Genomic DNA, 16,265 nt, shown 5'->3' on the forward strand with positions numbered 1-16,265 from the left:
TAAATAATTGCAAATTAAATATTCTTGTCTTAGTGAATGAAATAAATTTTCGGTAGATTTTTGGTTTTCAGCAGAGTCGACGAGACGGAATCCTGAAAGTGTTTGGTAAACGATGTGAAGTGGTAAAATAGTTCTTTAAGTCTGAGAACCAGCTAGCACCATAGCTATAGACTTACTCCAAGTGACTGTGAAGCACTGTTACGACTACTGCTACCCCCTGTTAAATAGAAAAAGCACTCGATGAGTGCCAACTTTCCCACGACTTACTACTTCGAAGCTCGTGCAGCACATATATATTTCTAATTTACTTCAAATAAACCGGTTTTAAGTAATTAATAAAAAGACAACAAAACAGATGGTATCGTTCGGAGCAGATTCAGTCTTCTACTTTAATTTTAAAAATTAGAGAAAATTATTAATATTTAAAAATATAGTATGGAATGGGATGTGCATTGGGAAAATGAATAAAGAATATCTAGATATTGAAATTGAAAGGTCTCGTCGCCAATCTACGAATGTTTAACAAGAGAGAGGCTTTTGATAAGAGATGGATCATTTGTATTTCACAGATCACAAGCACTGCGGAATAAATTAGAAATCTACACAATTAGCCCCTTAAAGTCAGCGATGAAGGGGCAAAGGGGAGAAAAAAAAAGGGGGGGAATAGGACTGACAGAAGAGAATTATTTAAAGTGTATCATGATAGATGGAAAAGAGAGGTAGTAGTCTTAATATGCAGAGGGCAACTAGCAGCTAAGAGGAGGAGGAAAGCCGTTAGCAGTCGCCATAGTGTACCTGCTACAGCTTGGTTGAGGAATTAATATTTAAATACTAGCCGGGTCATTCTCTTTCTGGTTTTTTTTTTTCCTATTCCCCCACCATCGGTTGAAACTATTTCATTTCAATGATGGCCGGAAGGGCACCAATACGGTTTTAAAAAAAAGGCACGATCGTCACAATATCTCATTTAAATTCGTGTCCTTTATATTAGAAAGCTGTGAAGCCTTGTATCGAAATCAATCTGAAAACTGGAAAGTAATAATCACACACGGCTCTATTATCTATCAATCTTTCTACACCTAATTGTCTTCTATCTCATACATACATAATATATATATATATATATATATATATACACACACGCACACAAAGATATAGATACATCTATCTTTTTCTCTATCTCTCCCCACACGTGACCAGATGACCAAACTTTCAACTATTCTTTCAATTCTAATCTCAACGTAATAAATATAACAAATAACCACACTACATGTATATCTTTCTTTATTTTATTTTTTCACAGAAACCTACATAATCCCACAGATTCACACATATATACATACATATTTCTCACAAATGCTGTCCAAAAAAATCAAGATATTTAGAGGGAGGGGTCATGCGATGGAATAAAGGAACGGCAATGTATGAAAAGAACATTTTAAAGTAAAATCCAGTTGTTTCAAACGATCGAGAGAGCTTCCAAGATTCTAGATTTTTTTTCTTTTTAAATATCTAAAGAAAAACTGATTTTTGCACAACCAGTAAGACACAAAATATATGAAAAATTTAGTTACAAATCGCTTATTTTATCCGAAAGCTGGAAAGTATAGCGATATCTATATACACTATACATGTGTGTATGTGTATATATATATATATATATAATTACACGATATACATACATGCACAAATGTGTATATTACTCCATAGCTATATACATATATCTATAAGGACATTAGACAAGCATGTACATTACATACAGTATGAGTACATTATGTATTACAGGATATATACGTACATACACAAATATGTATATCACACACACACATTATACAGGCGTGTAGATCACACACACATATATCTATATATATGTGTATATATAGATATATATGTGTGTATAATGAAAGGGAGTAATGATTGTGAGGGATGATGGCGGCCAGTTAGTCTCAACTGGTGTCTTTTTAATTACACACCAACCATGTATATTATATATATATATATATCTGTGCGTGTGTGTGTATATATGTGTGTATATAATGAAAGGGAGTAGCGATTGCTGGTGATGATGGCGGCTAGAGTTAAAAGTCTCTCAACTGGTGTCTTCTAATTCCACGCCAGCCATCAGCTGAAAACATTTTAAGGACGACACCACGGAGCAGTGGCCAAGAATTAACCAATATTTCTTAATCATTTTTCTCTTTTTACCCCCAATAACATCGATATTGAAACGAATAAATAAACCTAGAGATATTAAAAAAAAGATAAGAATTATAAGGGCTTACCTTTAATTAAAAAAAAAAAAGAATCGGTGCTCGTTAAATAATAATAATAATACTAATCAGTGTGGGGGGTTTTTAAGCTGGCAAATCCATTATCTCACTGCAGCAGTGCATCACGGGAGGAACGGGGAACAAAAAAAAAAAAAAAAAAAAAAAAAAAAAAGCTACGAAACCTCCTTGGACAGACAACCCTCTCTTTTCAGCAAAATCGGAGTTTTAAGGATTTTCTTCTTTTTTTTTAATAACTCTTGTAAGCTATTAGTATTAAATAATGTTTGGGATTTTTATGGGAATGAAGAGAAAATATTTCTGACTTTAAAAAATTAAATTTGTTCCGTTTTTGCTGTATGAAATTATAAGAGCAAAGCATCACGGGAGACAAGCCAACCGCTGTTTCCCATCCAAACACTTATTTTTACTATTAAAAAAATTATTATTTTTTTAATATGAAATATATTTTAAAAAACGACTTTATATTTAAATTTTCACTTTAACTATTTTCTTGTTATGTTACCAGGAAGGTGATATCGATATTAGATTTTATTTCTTGAAAGGAAATCGAAATCAGATTTATATTTTTTTGGTTGTTCATTATTTAAAAAGGAAATTAACAACGCCATGAAATTAACGAAGACAGTGACGGGAGTTGTTTTTAAATATATAAAATATTTCTGTGTTTTATAACAAACCGATGTAGCATACAGAGCTATCGTGAATAATTCAGATTTATGTAAGAAGGTTTAGGATGAATAAAAATAGATTTTTGATGAAGAAAAAAACGATTTTCTGAAGAAAGTTGTGGCTGCAAAGGGAGGCAACTTGGGTGAGAAGAGAAAGAGAAATTGAAGAAAACATTTCGTTTTGAAATCAAAAATAACCTTATAAGCATATTAAATACGAGATTTGATTAGTGAAGACAATTACTTACAAGCTTGGCTCATCAAAAGAGACAACAGGGAGGTATTTGAATGTGTAGTCCGGGCGTAAAAATTTCTCGGAAGGAGAGCCAGGCCCCCCGACTTGCCAGTAAAAATGGCTGGGCTGCTTCGCTTAAGATGGCGGCCACGGGAAAGAGTTGGGGAAGGCGGTGGAGTGCGGTAGGCGTACAACAAGGCGACTCCTACTCTCTTTCACGTTTAACGTCTCCAAATTTAGCATTTGAAATTTAATTAACTCACTCATAAATCTCATAAATGAAATACAGGTTTTTCCCGGACAATTAATATGGCTTAAAAATATACAGATCCTAAAATTTACTTCAGTTCGGTAATATTGGACAGAAAAAATTTAGAGGAGTAAAAAATTAATTACATTAAATGATACATATTTCAAATTTAATTTGAATAATAATAACAACAACAACAACAATAATAATAATAATAATAATAATAATGATGATGATGATGATGATACTTCCTTTTCTTTGATAAAAATAATTGTTACTAATATAGGCACAAGGCCAGTAATTTTGAGAGGAGGGGGGGTTTGTCAGTTATATCAGTCACAATATTTGACTGGTACTTTGTTTTGTTGAACCCAGAAGGATGTAAAGCAAAGCTAACTTTGGCAAGATTTGAACTGAGAGAGTACCCAAACAAATACTTGCAAAGTTTTTTTTTTTTTTCCAGTGTTCTAATGATTCTACCAAATAACATTTGACACTGGCATGGTTATGTGGTTAAAAAGCTTCCTTTGCAACCACTTGGTCTCACGTTCAGTCCCACTGTGCAGCACCCAGAGCAAATGTTTTCAACTGTAACCTTGGACCAACCAATGCCTTGTGAATGAATATTGTAGATTGGAAACTGTGTGGAAGCCCATCATATATACAAATGTGTGTGTGTATCATTGTATTTGTCCAACACCTCTCCCATCCCCACTTGACAGCCAGTGTTAGTTTGTTTACATCTCTGTAACTTAGAGGTAAAAGCAACCAATAGAATAAGAACCAAACTTAAAAATAAATACTGGGGTCATTTTATTGAATGAAACCCTTCAAAGTGGTGTCCCAGCAGGGTTGCATTCTAATGGCTGAAATACACCACACACTTAAATATATATGTCTGTATCTATGACCCTGCGTCTATCTTTTATCTTTTACTAAAAAGATAGACACGGGGTCATAGATACAGACATACAAATAAGTGTGTCATGTGTTTATAACATTTAACTATCTAAACAAAAAAATATATTCGAAACAATGGCCATCTTGAACACTGACATGTTTCCAGAATTCAGAGCCTCACAAACGAGATGACAAGGAACCAACTTCTGGTAATTCATTGTGCTTGAGAAGATATATGAAGCTAAATGAAATCATAGCCAGGCATAATGTCATGTCCTTTACAGTCATGCCTCCCACCTGTCTCTCTCTCTCTCTCACACACACACACACACACATACACAGAATCTGGTGGTCTGCGGACCGGTGCCAGTCCGTGAGCCATCAGCTGCCGGTAAATGGTGAGTTTCCAGAAAACAAAGAGACATTATAAAATGCTTATGTAATATTGTATTATTTGTTTACAAAATAAATATAAGATAAAAAAAATTGTCAACTTTTATTATATTCATTATATATATTGTTTCTGGTATAAATTAATATTACTAAGAAATGGCACATTGGGGAAAAAAAAAACTACCAGTACACCACATCAGATAGTTTGAGAAGCACTATGTACCAGTAACTTTGCAGTTTGACAAAAGAGACTGATAGAATAAGAACCAGACTTTAAAAAGTAAGTACCGGTGCCGATTTGTTCAACTAAATGCTCCAGTATGGCTGCAGTTAAATGACTACTACAGGCTCGATCATAAATCTGTCTGAAAATGACTTTGACATTTTTATTTTCTCAGCCTGACAAGCAGTGGAGCCTGGGTAGGAAGCTGACAACGCCAAGCTGCAGCTGGAGAAGGTGCCACAGCATGTAGCATCCCAGATGAGAAACCTTCTGCCATGGAACAGGAAAATTTGTCGTACCATCTCTGGCCTTCTGCTGTCTCCTCAGTCTAACCCTAACCCTAACCCTAACCCTAACCCTAACCCCACTGGTTTGAGCTGGGGTGGGAAGCCTGCAGTGTCTGGGCCAGGTTTTATGAACATTATGATACACTAAAGGTATCAGTCTGTGTATCATCATCATCATCATTGTTTAACGTCCACTTTCCATGCTGGCATGGGTTGGATGGTTTGACTGAAGACTGGCGAGCCACGAGGCTGCACTAGACTCCAATCTGATCTCATATGGTTTCTACAGCTGGATGCCCTTCCTAACACCAACCACTCCGAGAGTGTAGTGGGTGCTTTTTATGTGCCGGGAAAATATTCTTTAACTAAATTCATCATTTTCAAAATTTATTAAAACAGTATCAACGTATTTCAACGGAAATAAGATAACGAAAAGGAGATGACCCAAGAAAATATGGAAAGAGGTAGCAACATCGGAATAATAACAAGCTGTAAGAAGAATGATAATAGACCAAAACTGTAAACCTGTTCAAAATAACTGACTGGAGTTCACCAAAATCCAAGTAACATTGTGGGTAGAGATGATGACAACAACAGGATTTTTGCTCAGTATATAGCATAACTTCAGCTACCTAGGTGACTTCATCAACGATGGAGATCAGTGCTTGAAAAACATACAAAACAAGATAAGGACAACGTTGTGTGGTAATGAGACAAAAGTGCTAAATGCACATTATGAGTGAAGGTTGGAGAAAAATGGATTAAGCATCCTTCACTGGACAAAGGATGAAGCACAGATGGACTGAGAGAAAAATTAAGCATAAGAGGAACCAGATGTAGTGTGCAAGAGAGATGAAGGCACTGGTATGGATGTGTAATGTGTATGGAAGATAACAGTTGAGTAAAGAAGTTCCAGGAGGTTCAAGTGGAAGGAAACAGTGGGAGAGGAATGGATGGAAGTTGGTGAAAGTTGATCTCAAGAGGCTGAATTCTCATAAAGGAGTTTACAGATGAAAAAGGAACAGGATGCTGTGTTTAACAAGACCCATTCAACCTATGCAAACATGGAAAAGCTGACGTAAAAGTGGCTGGTGGTGGCGGTGACAACGACGACGACACGGAGGAGGAGGAGGAGGGTATACACAAAGCTACAGGAAATAAGATGTAGATTCACCACTGGTACTTAATTTATCGACTCCAAAAGGACCTCGGCAGAATTTGAACTCAGAACATAAAGAATGATGATGATGATGATGATGATGATGAGCATTCAGAGAGCGTAAATCTCTGCCAAGGCAACACGAACGTCCTCTAAACGATTAACCAGAGATGATGTTTAAAATGAGAATATCTGAAATAAACTTGACTGCTCTCACAAACGAGAATACTAAAAATGAACCCGACTGCTCTCAAAAATTAAGTTAAAAGAAAAACGGAAAAATAATCTAGAATTCTTGTCTGGTACCAGATCAATCCCAAAATCTAATCAGTTTGAGCCAGTCACGAGGCCAAACATTGCTGAAAGTTTCATCCGAATCCATCCAGCGGTTCTTGAGATATCTTGTCCACGGACTTCAAACAAATGCAACTGGAAACAATACCTCCGCCTTCGCGAAGGTGGAGGTAATAATCCTTTTTATTATAGGCACAAAGCCTGAAATTTTGACGGGAGCAAGTTGATTATATCGACCTCTGCTCAACTGCTGGATATTTCATCGACCCTCAGAGGATAAAAATGCACTCGACCTTGGTGGAATTTGAACTCAGAATGTAAAGAGTCAAAAGAAATGCTTCTAAGTATTTCCTCTGGCGTGCTAACAATTCAGCCTGTTTTATGCCTTAATAATAATAATAATAAAAAAAAAAAAACCTTTTTTTTTATAAGGCAGCAAGATGGCAGAGTCGTTAGCGCACCAGGCAAAATGGTTAATGGGATTTCGTCCGTCCTTATGTTCCTGAGATCAAATTCTGCTAAAGTTGACTCTGCCTTTCCCCCTTTTGGGGTCGATAAATTAAGCACCTGTTGAATACTGAGGTTGACGTAATTAACTTTACTCCGCCCCCGAAATTGCTGGCCTTGTGCTAAAATTTGAAACCAGTATTAATTCTTTCTACTCCAGGCATAAGGCCTGGAATTTTGGTGAAGGGGCTAGTTGATTAGATTGACCCCCAGTACTTTAGTAGTGCTTATTTCATCGACCCCGAAAGGATGAAAGGCAAAGTCAACCTCAGTGGAATTTGAACTCAGGACGTAAAGAGCAGGAACAAATGCCGTTAAGCATTTTGTCCAGCGTGCTAATAATTTTTTTAAAAAAATGACAAATCCATATATTTGTAGGCGTCGGAGATAACCGATTAAGCTGACTCCAGTCTATAACAGGTACACGTTTTAATCGCCCCCATGCCGCGATTAAAATTATCACAATGTATTTTTAATGCCAACGCATCACCGCGTTTGCTGCTTCCCACTCTAAAGATAGTCCGATAATGAAAGGAGACGGAGCTTCACATTTTTGTGTGTCCAAGTCACATGCATTGTCAATGTAACTTGTCATCGTCTTGAGGGTTCGGCGAAAGAATGACTCCACTGGTTACGGCACCCACTCACCTAGAACTATTTCTTAATCAAATAGGAAGTATTACCTCATTCCAAGGAAAATATATTAGCTTTAATCATCTTTAGATAATAACAGCCATTCATAGCTTTATTGTTTGCAGTATTAAGTCATTTACATATCAATATAAGCGTTGTCTTAGTTAAAAAACATCCTATTTCGTAAGTATCTAGGATACATATACACACACATACATAAATACACATACATGCACAAGTACACACAGCTACATACATAATGCGCGCACACACACGCACGTTGCTAGGTTGAGACGTTTAATTATATAGAAGTAGTACTTGAAGTTTTATATCTTATGTCTTTTCTGACGTAAAAAGCCGTAAACTAAACCAAGATTTAAGTTAATCGGTTAGTCATTATATCCATAAAAAAAAAGTGTAAAGTTTTCATACATTTTATTTCCCATTGTTTAACGGTTCAGGAAAATGAAATTAAAATAACTCAATATCTATGAAAATATTTCTACCTCCAAACGCTTTTAAATGTTAAGCGAATATATACATATATATATAATATATATATATATATATATATAATATATATATATTATATAATATATATATATAATATATATATATTATACTATATAATATATATAATATATATATATTTTATATAAATATAAAATATATGTATAAATATAATATATATTATAAATATGTATAAATATAACATATATATATATAAATATAATATATATATATAAATATTTTTTTATTAGTCACTATGAGGATATTTAGACCTCTTATAGGGATATATTTAATTATATATACACAAGTGTATATATATATATATATATATATATATATATATATATATATATATATATATATATATATATATATATATATATATATATATACATATACATATATATATATATTTACATGTATCTATATTTATATATACACGCACACATGCATATATATATATATACATACACTTATATGTATATTATATATACATAAATATTTGAGGCGTGTCTATTTACTTTTGAGATGTGTATATACATCTATCTATCTATATATATATCAATTTCATAAGCATATCTTTTCATTATATAGGCGATTAAATTTTAGTTTGAATTTAATTCTAAATATTTTTGTGTAGAAAAATTTTCAAAGGATTATTAAAAAAAAAAAGTTTACTAATGATGACCTTCTGTCGGCAAAAAGGAATTTATAAAATTCGAAAGGGTACCTTAATTTTCGATTAAATGACGGGATTAACTAAAATAAATTAGAAATCGCTAATTGAGCTGCTATCATAGGACAAATATCGTTTAAAATAGTGCCTCGTAATTTAATAAAACTCAAATAAATTATAGATCCTTTTTAATTAAGATTTCTGTAACTTCATCGTTTAATACATGCACACACACACACACACGCACATATACATACGTACACACGTATGCACATACGTGTGTGTATACATACACACACACAGACATATGTTAAGGTTTGTTCCTTAGATTAAACATGATGTACAATAACCGGATTTGAACTAGCTAGCAGTTTTTTCTTAAATAAGTTATTTAAACACGTTCACGTGAATATTATTGCTAAATGAAAAAAAAGACATTGTCGGAAATGCATTTATTAAAAATATAGATTTAATATTAAGTTCAGCAGTAAATGGACGACAAAGAGATAAGCAGAAAATACGAAATGAAACATGCCTAAAAAATTACTTTTAAATATAACTATCAACGTCTCTATAATATAATTAGCTCAAAATAACTGAATAATAAACAAAGGAAAATAAAATGAAATATTTATATATAATAAAAATGTATGATCATTTTTTTTTGTTTACTCCGTCACTGCCATCAACACGAATGCTGACGAGGCTCGGGAACGTGCATTATAAATGCTTATTAACCGATCGACTATAATGAAATCAAACATCAAAACTTCCATTCTAAGAATTTCCCCCTTGTTATCTTTTAGATAAACATTTCGCTAAATGAATATGGAAATCCGTATGGCAAGTTAAATGGTTTATCGCTTGGGAATTATTGAATTTGAAGCGGTCAGATTGCTTATTGAAGTGAGCGAATGTGTTGTTTTATGCTGGTTCCGTGTCCGCATGGTGTGGAGGTCGCAGTGTTGCATGGCGGTCTAGGTGGGTGCCAGGATCTTTGGGTAAGTTTTTCCCAGTGTTCCATTCACGACGTTCGTTGCCAGTCGCCTTTTTGCATGCGAAAACAAGGGCGTTGCTAGTTTTCTCTTGCTTTCAATTTCTCTCCTTTCACATCCAAACAGCTCTCTCTCTCTTCTCACTTTATCTTAAACCCAATGACCATTTTCTCACTAGCATCTCTCTAATCTCTCCACAAATATTTCCTGTGTCCGCCCTACAACAACTCTTCACAACACACTGTGTCTCTCTTTATTTCATCTCTAAACATTTATCCAACATGGACAATTTATTCTATTAGTTCTAAATACTCCCACTTCTCAACCGTTTCCTCTTATGTCTCTTAATTTATTTTTACCTGACGCACATGCTCTATAAATACTTGATGGCTTTTTCTTTAATTTCCCATATAATAATACATAATCTCTTATTTCTCACTAGATTCTCTTCCAGATCATACGACTACACGTGTGAAATTCTTTCCACAAACGAAAAACAACAGCATACAGCTGATGCCGAAATTAAACATATTATTATTATTCTTTTACACAAGTTCCTTCTAATATCGCTGGATCTCGATTTTCCAAAGTCCAGATATCAGCAGTTTTCAATTATTTTCTTTCCTTTATTGCTACAAACGATCTTGGCCGCGAATTCCTCTCACTTAAAAAGTCAAGTAACATTCTATGATGTACAGCTAGCAAACCGTGGTTCGATTCCTGCAGGTTCCATGTTTCAGTTTCCTGGTTCTTGTTCTTTAACCACATTCGTTTACAGTGTTGTAATAATGCATTCATTCATTAGGATTTTGCGTCGATTCTTAACTGCCTTGATTAATTAATTATTTTCTTGTTAAATTAAAACATCATTTACGTTGACTGCAATCATTCTAAAACATTTTTAGATTGATAAAAGTTTCCTAATATTTATTGCTCATGCGTTTCCTGGTATTTTATTAAAATAAAACTACACGCAACTAAAACTAGTAATAGCATTAATTAAATAATGGTAGTGCTGGTTAAAAGTAATTAGAAGTGCATATACAATTAATTAATCGTGCATATTTCTTAAAATCTATTCTCGTCATGTATATGTGTCTTTGTGTTTGTCCCCCCCTACCCCATGACAACCGGCGTTGGTTTGTTTAGGTACCCGTAACCCTAGCGGTTCGGCAAAAGACACTAATAGTATAAGTCCTATAGTATAAGCACGTTTGTCAGAATTATATCATCATTCTCTGCCCCCTCCCTCCTCTCTCTTTTCCAACCATCTATAAAAGTTGATCTTTACCCATTTCTCAATCGATTATTGGGAGTTGATAAAAGTTTTGAATATTGGTAAAGAACTGAAGCTGATTTATTTATAAATAATATTATTTTCTGTTGTCCCTTATCAAACTTGGTAAATGCCAATGCACGAAACTTTCTGTCCTTGAGTCACTCTGTAACTTCTGCCGATTAATAATAAATATCTATCTATCTATATATATATATATATTCATATGTACTCATGTTCTGGGTTCTATTTTCCTGTTTGTATCGTCAAACCTATATAAATAATATATATCGATTTAGAGAGAGCTTATAAAAAGCCCTTCCTTTTAGCTTATCAGTGTAACTATGATAACAGAAGCTCTCACACAAACCTCTTGACATCCAGTGCACCAGACAACACGAGATGATCCTTAATACAATGAAATTAGTTACGTATTTAAATTTTCTCAATTTTTATCATTAGTAATCACAACTATACAGTATTTCATTTAGCCCCAGGTCAGATGTGATTGGGCAGACAAACCTATGACCAAAACCCATTCCATTCTATTTCACTCTTTATCCATTTTTCTTTATTTTTTTGTGTGTGTGTGTTTGTTTGTTACACAGTCGTGTATCTAGGACATTGGTATCTAACGTGCTGCCACTTTTAAAGATGGCAGAGTGGAGACTTAGCTGCTATTTATAGCAGGTCGAGGTCTCCCTCGTTGGCAGAATGTAAGGGTGTTTACTACTCTTGGTGTTGGTGGTGATATCGAAGAAATAAAAATTTTCAATTGTTTAATGTAGATTTTTTTTTTCTTAAACTGTGCTTCACAAAATTTACATTTTTTTTTTAATTATTAAGACATTTAATTAAATTCTACGTGAAGAAATAAAAATTTTGTGTAACAAAAAAAAAAAAAGCAACCAAAAAGAGAGAAGGTTTGCACAGCCAAAAGACTGCTCCAAACTTTAAAAGTTTTAGAGCATATATTTTTCTCTTACTCCAATTATGCATTCCCAAAATAACATCCTAGTTACTCCTGTATATATTCTTTTATAAGAAAAGTATTCAAGAAATGGCTTTCTTTTGTTTTATTTGTGTATATAAAAAGCGTTCCAGCCATGACAATCTCGTATTTTTGTATATCTAGGACTGCACGGACATCTTCTAGACAAAATAAAAGGACAGTTGGGTATAATTTAAAGGAAATTTGGCTGCTTTTTCTAGCGGGTCGAGCGACCACCTAATGCCTCCTTATTGACTTGCCTAACATAACTCACAAAGCAATAGTTGGCCCAAGGAAGAATGTCGAATCCAAGACGCTGCGCTGTGGGACTGAACCTGAAGCCACATGGTTGCAAAGTGAGCTTTTTGGCCACATGGCTATGCCTATAATTTTGAATAATAAATTGAACTGACAATGGCCACTTGTGACGATTCCTTGTTGCTTTAGTCTCCACTTCTGTCTAAAAATGGGATGAGACCATTCCATCTTATTTTCAAATAATATTGTGATATCTTGAAGAAAATTTGGCTGCTATTTTTAGCAAGTTTATCAAACTCAACAACAATTAGTAGGAAAATTGATGTCTTCTAGAATAAATATGGTTTTGAGAAGGAATTTTGAAAAAAGTTTTGATGATTATTGATCATGTGACATTTTGAGTTTGCAATCATTCCCGAAATGTTTATGGTATACCTTAGGAATGAGAAGCCAGGTTCGAAATTTCCCCAAGAGACCTGATGAAGGCTGGAGGGTATATCAGCTGAAACGTTGTGTTAACAACAAACAAGATGAGGACAAATATCCATCAAATGTAAATAATGTATGAACAAGGGATACAGATAATACAGGTACCCCCCATACACACACATGTACTTACTAAACATAGACACATACAATAGGAATCCAAAATACAAAATGGCTGATCGTTAGTAAGGAGGGACACACAAATAAGAAAGAAGAAAGCAAGGGACCACTGATGAGGTCACAGAAGTGTGACGAAAGAACTCTGGCCGAAATACGATCAGAGTGATCAGTTACAAAGTAAACATATTGATTTTGAATTTGAGAGAGGATTAAGTTGATTACATCGACCACCCCAGTGGTCAAGTGGTCCTTAGTTTATCAATCCTGAAAGGATGAAAGGCAAAGTTGACCTCGGCAGAATTTTAACTGCGAATTAAAGATGGAGAAAATGCTGCTAAGTATTTTGTCTGGTTTCCTAACAATTCTGTGAGCTTGCCATCTTTAATGTCAGCATCATATTGCCATTTTGGTTAGCTCGTATCAAGCAAAGCTGGGAAATAACAATATTTGTACACTGGGTGGTGTCACGTAAAAGTGCCTGGGCGGCACCATGTAAAAGCACCTGTGTGGTGCCACGTAAAAGCATCCAACACACTCTGTAAAGTGGTTGGCATGTTAGGAAGGGCATCCAGCTGTAGAAACCATGCCAGATCAGACTGGAACCTGGTGCAGCCCCCCTCCCACAGCTTGCTAGCTCTAGTCACACTGTCCAACCCATGCCAGCATGGACAATGGACATTAAATGATGGTGATGATGATGATAGGTATGTGCACGCACACTCAAACACACGGTTTCCATAGTTCCATCCTCATCAACACCTAGATATTGCTGTCTTGAGTGCTGGGCCTCATTGGGCCAGTTATCTGGTGTCCATGGTGCACAAGTGACCTCGATTGCAACACCCCTGCCAAACTGGATGCCAGTCCGTTACAGAGTTACTCATTTACAGTTGAGTGATCTGGAGCAACAGAAACACAATGCACCGCTTGGTCTGGGAATTGAAACCATGATCTTGTGATCATGAATGCAACACCTGAACAACTAGACCATAGATCTCTCCTATCAAATTTACTCTCAATGTGTCAGTTTGACCAGAATTGTAGTAGAAGAAACTTGCCTAAGGTGGCTCACAGTGAATCATAAACTCATGCCTGCGCGTGTATGAATTATAATTAATTGAGAATTAATATGGACAAAATGGTGAAACAGTATATAAAGGTGGTGCTCCAGCATGGCCACAGTCAAAATGACTGAAACAAGTAAAAGAAAAAATATGTGTATATATATATATGTATATATTTATATATATATATATATGTATATATATATATATTATGTAGTCATTGGTCATGGACACTCAGAAAATTACCATTAGTTTCAGGTCTATTATTGCTCTCAGCAATATAGGCAACTCAACAGACCTGCTGGCTGGAAGCACATAACCTCATTACTAATGGAGGTAAGAATACAGTCTTGGTCAGCATGGTGGTGAAACAAACTCCTGAAATGAAGATCAACAATTCCCAAACTTATTTTGTCAGTCACTCTACAGAGTGGTTGGCATGCCCATCACAGGAGGCCCTTCAAGATCTGTGAGGTTAATATAGTTGATATACTTCATGAACAACTACAGAAGAAACATGGGCAGGGAGAGAATACCACTTGGATGGTTTTCTGCAGAGAAAGGGTTAAGCATTAATCCTTTAGCGTTCAGATTTTCCCCTCCCTCAAAATTTCAGGCCTTGTGCCTTTAGTAGAAAGGATCATTATACAGAGATATAAATCATCAAGCTCTTTGATCTACATATATATTGTAATTTTACATTGATTTGTAATCAGTGTTTACTCAATTTGGTTTCCATTCATCAAGATTTTTTTTATTCACCCATTTTGTGTTTCATTCACAGTTGATAATTTTCTTAAAGGAATTTTGGATCTGAATTGATGGAGATGGATGATCTGGATCATGTGACTGATTCTGTGGCCATTAAGAATGATTTACACACCCGAGAACTAGAAGAGTCGATTCAAGTGAACCCTCATGGTTTTACTGCTGAAACAGCAGGACAAAAAGTTATTGGCCTTCTTCTTCATACCACTGAGGTAAAGTTTGTCTTACCTTCTCACTGCTTTTTCTGGACCTTTGTAACAGCTACTTTTTCTTTTACTCTCTATTTCCTCTAACCATTTTTTTTTATTGGCTAGGTGTAGGCATGGTTGTGGGGTTAAAAATTTTGCTTCCCAACCTCATAGTTTTGGGTTCAGTCTCACCTTGAGCAAGTGTCTCTTACAATAGCCCTGGACCAAAGCCTTGTGAGTGGATTTGCTAGATAGAAACTGAAAGAAGCCTGTCATATATATATATATATATATATGAGCACAAAAGGAAGATGTTATCGGAGGAGCAAGTTTTAACACTTGGTGTATTAGTTTAATGCACAAAAAGAAGGGAAAGGTTCTTGACATTGCAGACACAAGTCCTTCATCAGAAGAAAAATAAAAAGGTCCACTTGAACAGCCATAGGTAAAACATGTGCAGAAGGGAATAAGGGAATTCTGGGAAGTTGATATTCTTTGGTGAAAGGACTGGGGTTTAGGGATGCTGCACTGTCAACGTAGATGATATGAATGCCGACAGCTTCTTTTTACTGTTGGTTCCTCAGTTGGGAGTCGTATATATTTCCATAGAATCATTGAGGGAAGTACAATGGCATACACATCTTGTCTCTTAGTGTAATATGTGACAATGGTGGTAAAGTTTGCATTCCAGGAGTATTGAGTAAATAGCTCAAGGATTATGAGTTCATAGCCACTGTAGGCTCTGTCGCTGGACAGAACACTTAGTTCACCAGCTGTGAGGAATATTTATCGGAGATATTGACATTTTCAGATTTATCTCTAAGCAGACACTGGGGCATGGCATGGCCCTCTGACTTGTTGGATCCTGTCAAACTGTCCAATGTAGGCCAGCAGTGTGGAAAGTGGATATTAAATACTGATGATGGCATTGGTCAACCTGAGGCTAAAGAGTAGAAGATATCTGCCCAAAGTGCTAAACAGTGGAGTCAGTTCTGGGGGGAGACCATATGGTTGTGAAGCTGACTTCTTAACCACGTAGCCATGGCTGTAGTGTTGTTGATGTTGCTGTTGCTGCCCTCTTCTCAGTCATCAT

General features: G+C 35.3%; 1 protein-coding gene across 1 annotated transcript in view; it reads left to right on the forward strand.

Annotated features, from left to right (window-relative positions):
* Positions 1-9,698: 9,698 nt before the first annotated feature.
* Positions 9,699-16,265, forward strand: part of LOC106878699 (zinc finger protein 76) — an 18,307-nt gene continuing 11,740 nt past the window's right edge. The window contains exons 1-2 of the mRNA XM_052976486.1: positions 9,699-10,027; positions 15,019-15,196. Of these exons, the coding sequence (XP_052832446.1) occupies positions 15,038-15,196 (159 nt within the window). The 5' untranslated portion in view covers positions 9,699-10,027; positions 15,019-15,037. The remainder of the gene's footprint in view (positions 10,028-15,018; positions 15,197-16,265) is intronic.

This window comes from Octopus bimaculoides, chromosome 24 (assembly GCF_001194135.2).
Source record: "Octopus bimaculoides isolate UCB-OBI-ISO-001 chromosome 24, ASM119413v2, whole genome shotgun sequence".
Lineage (NCBI taxonomy): Eukaryota > Metazoa > Mollusca > Cephalopoda > Octopoda > Octopodidae > Octopus > Octopus bimaculoides.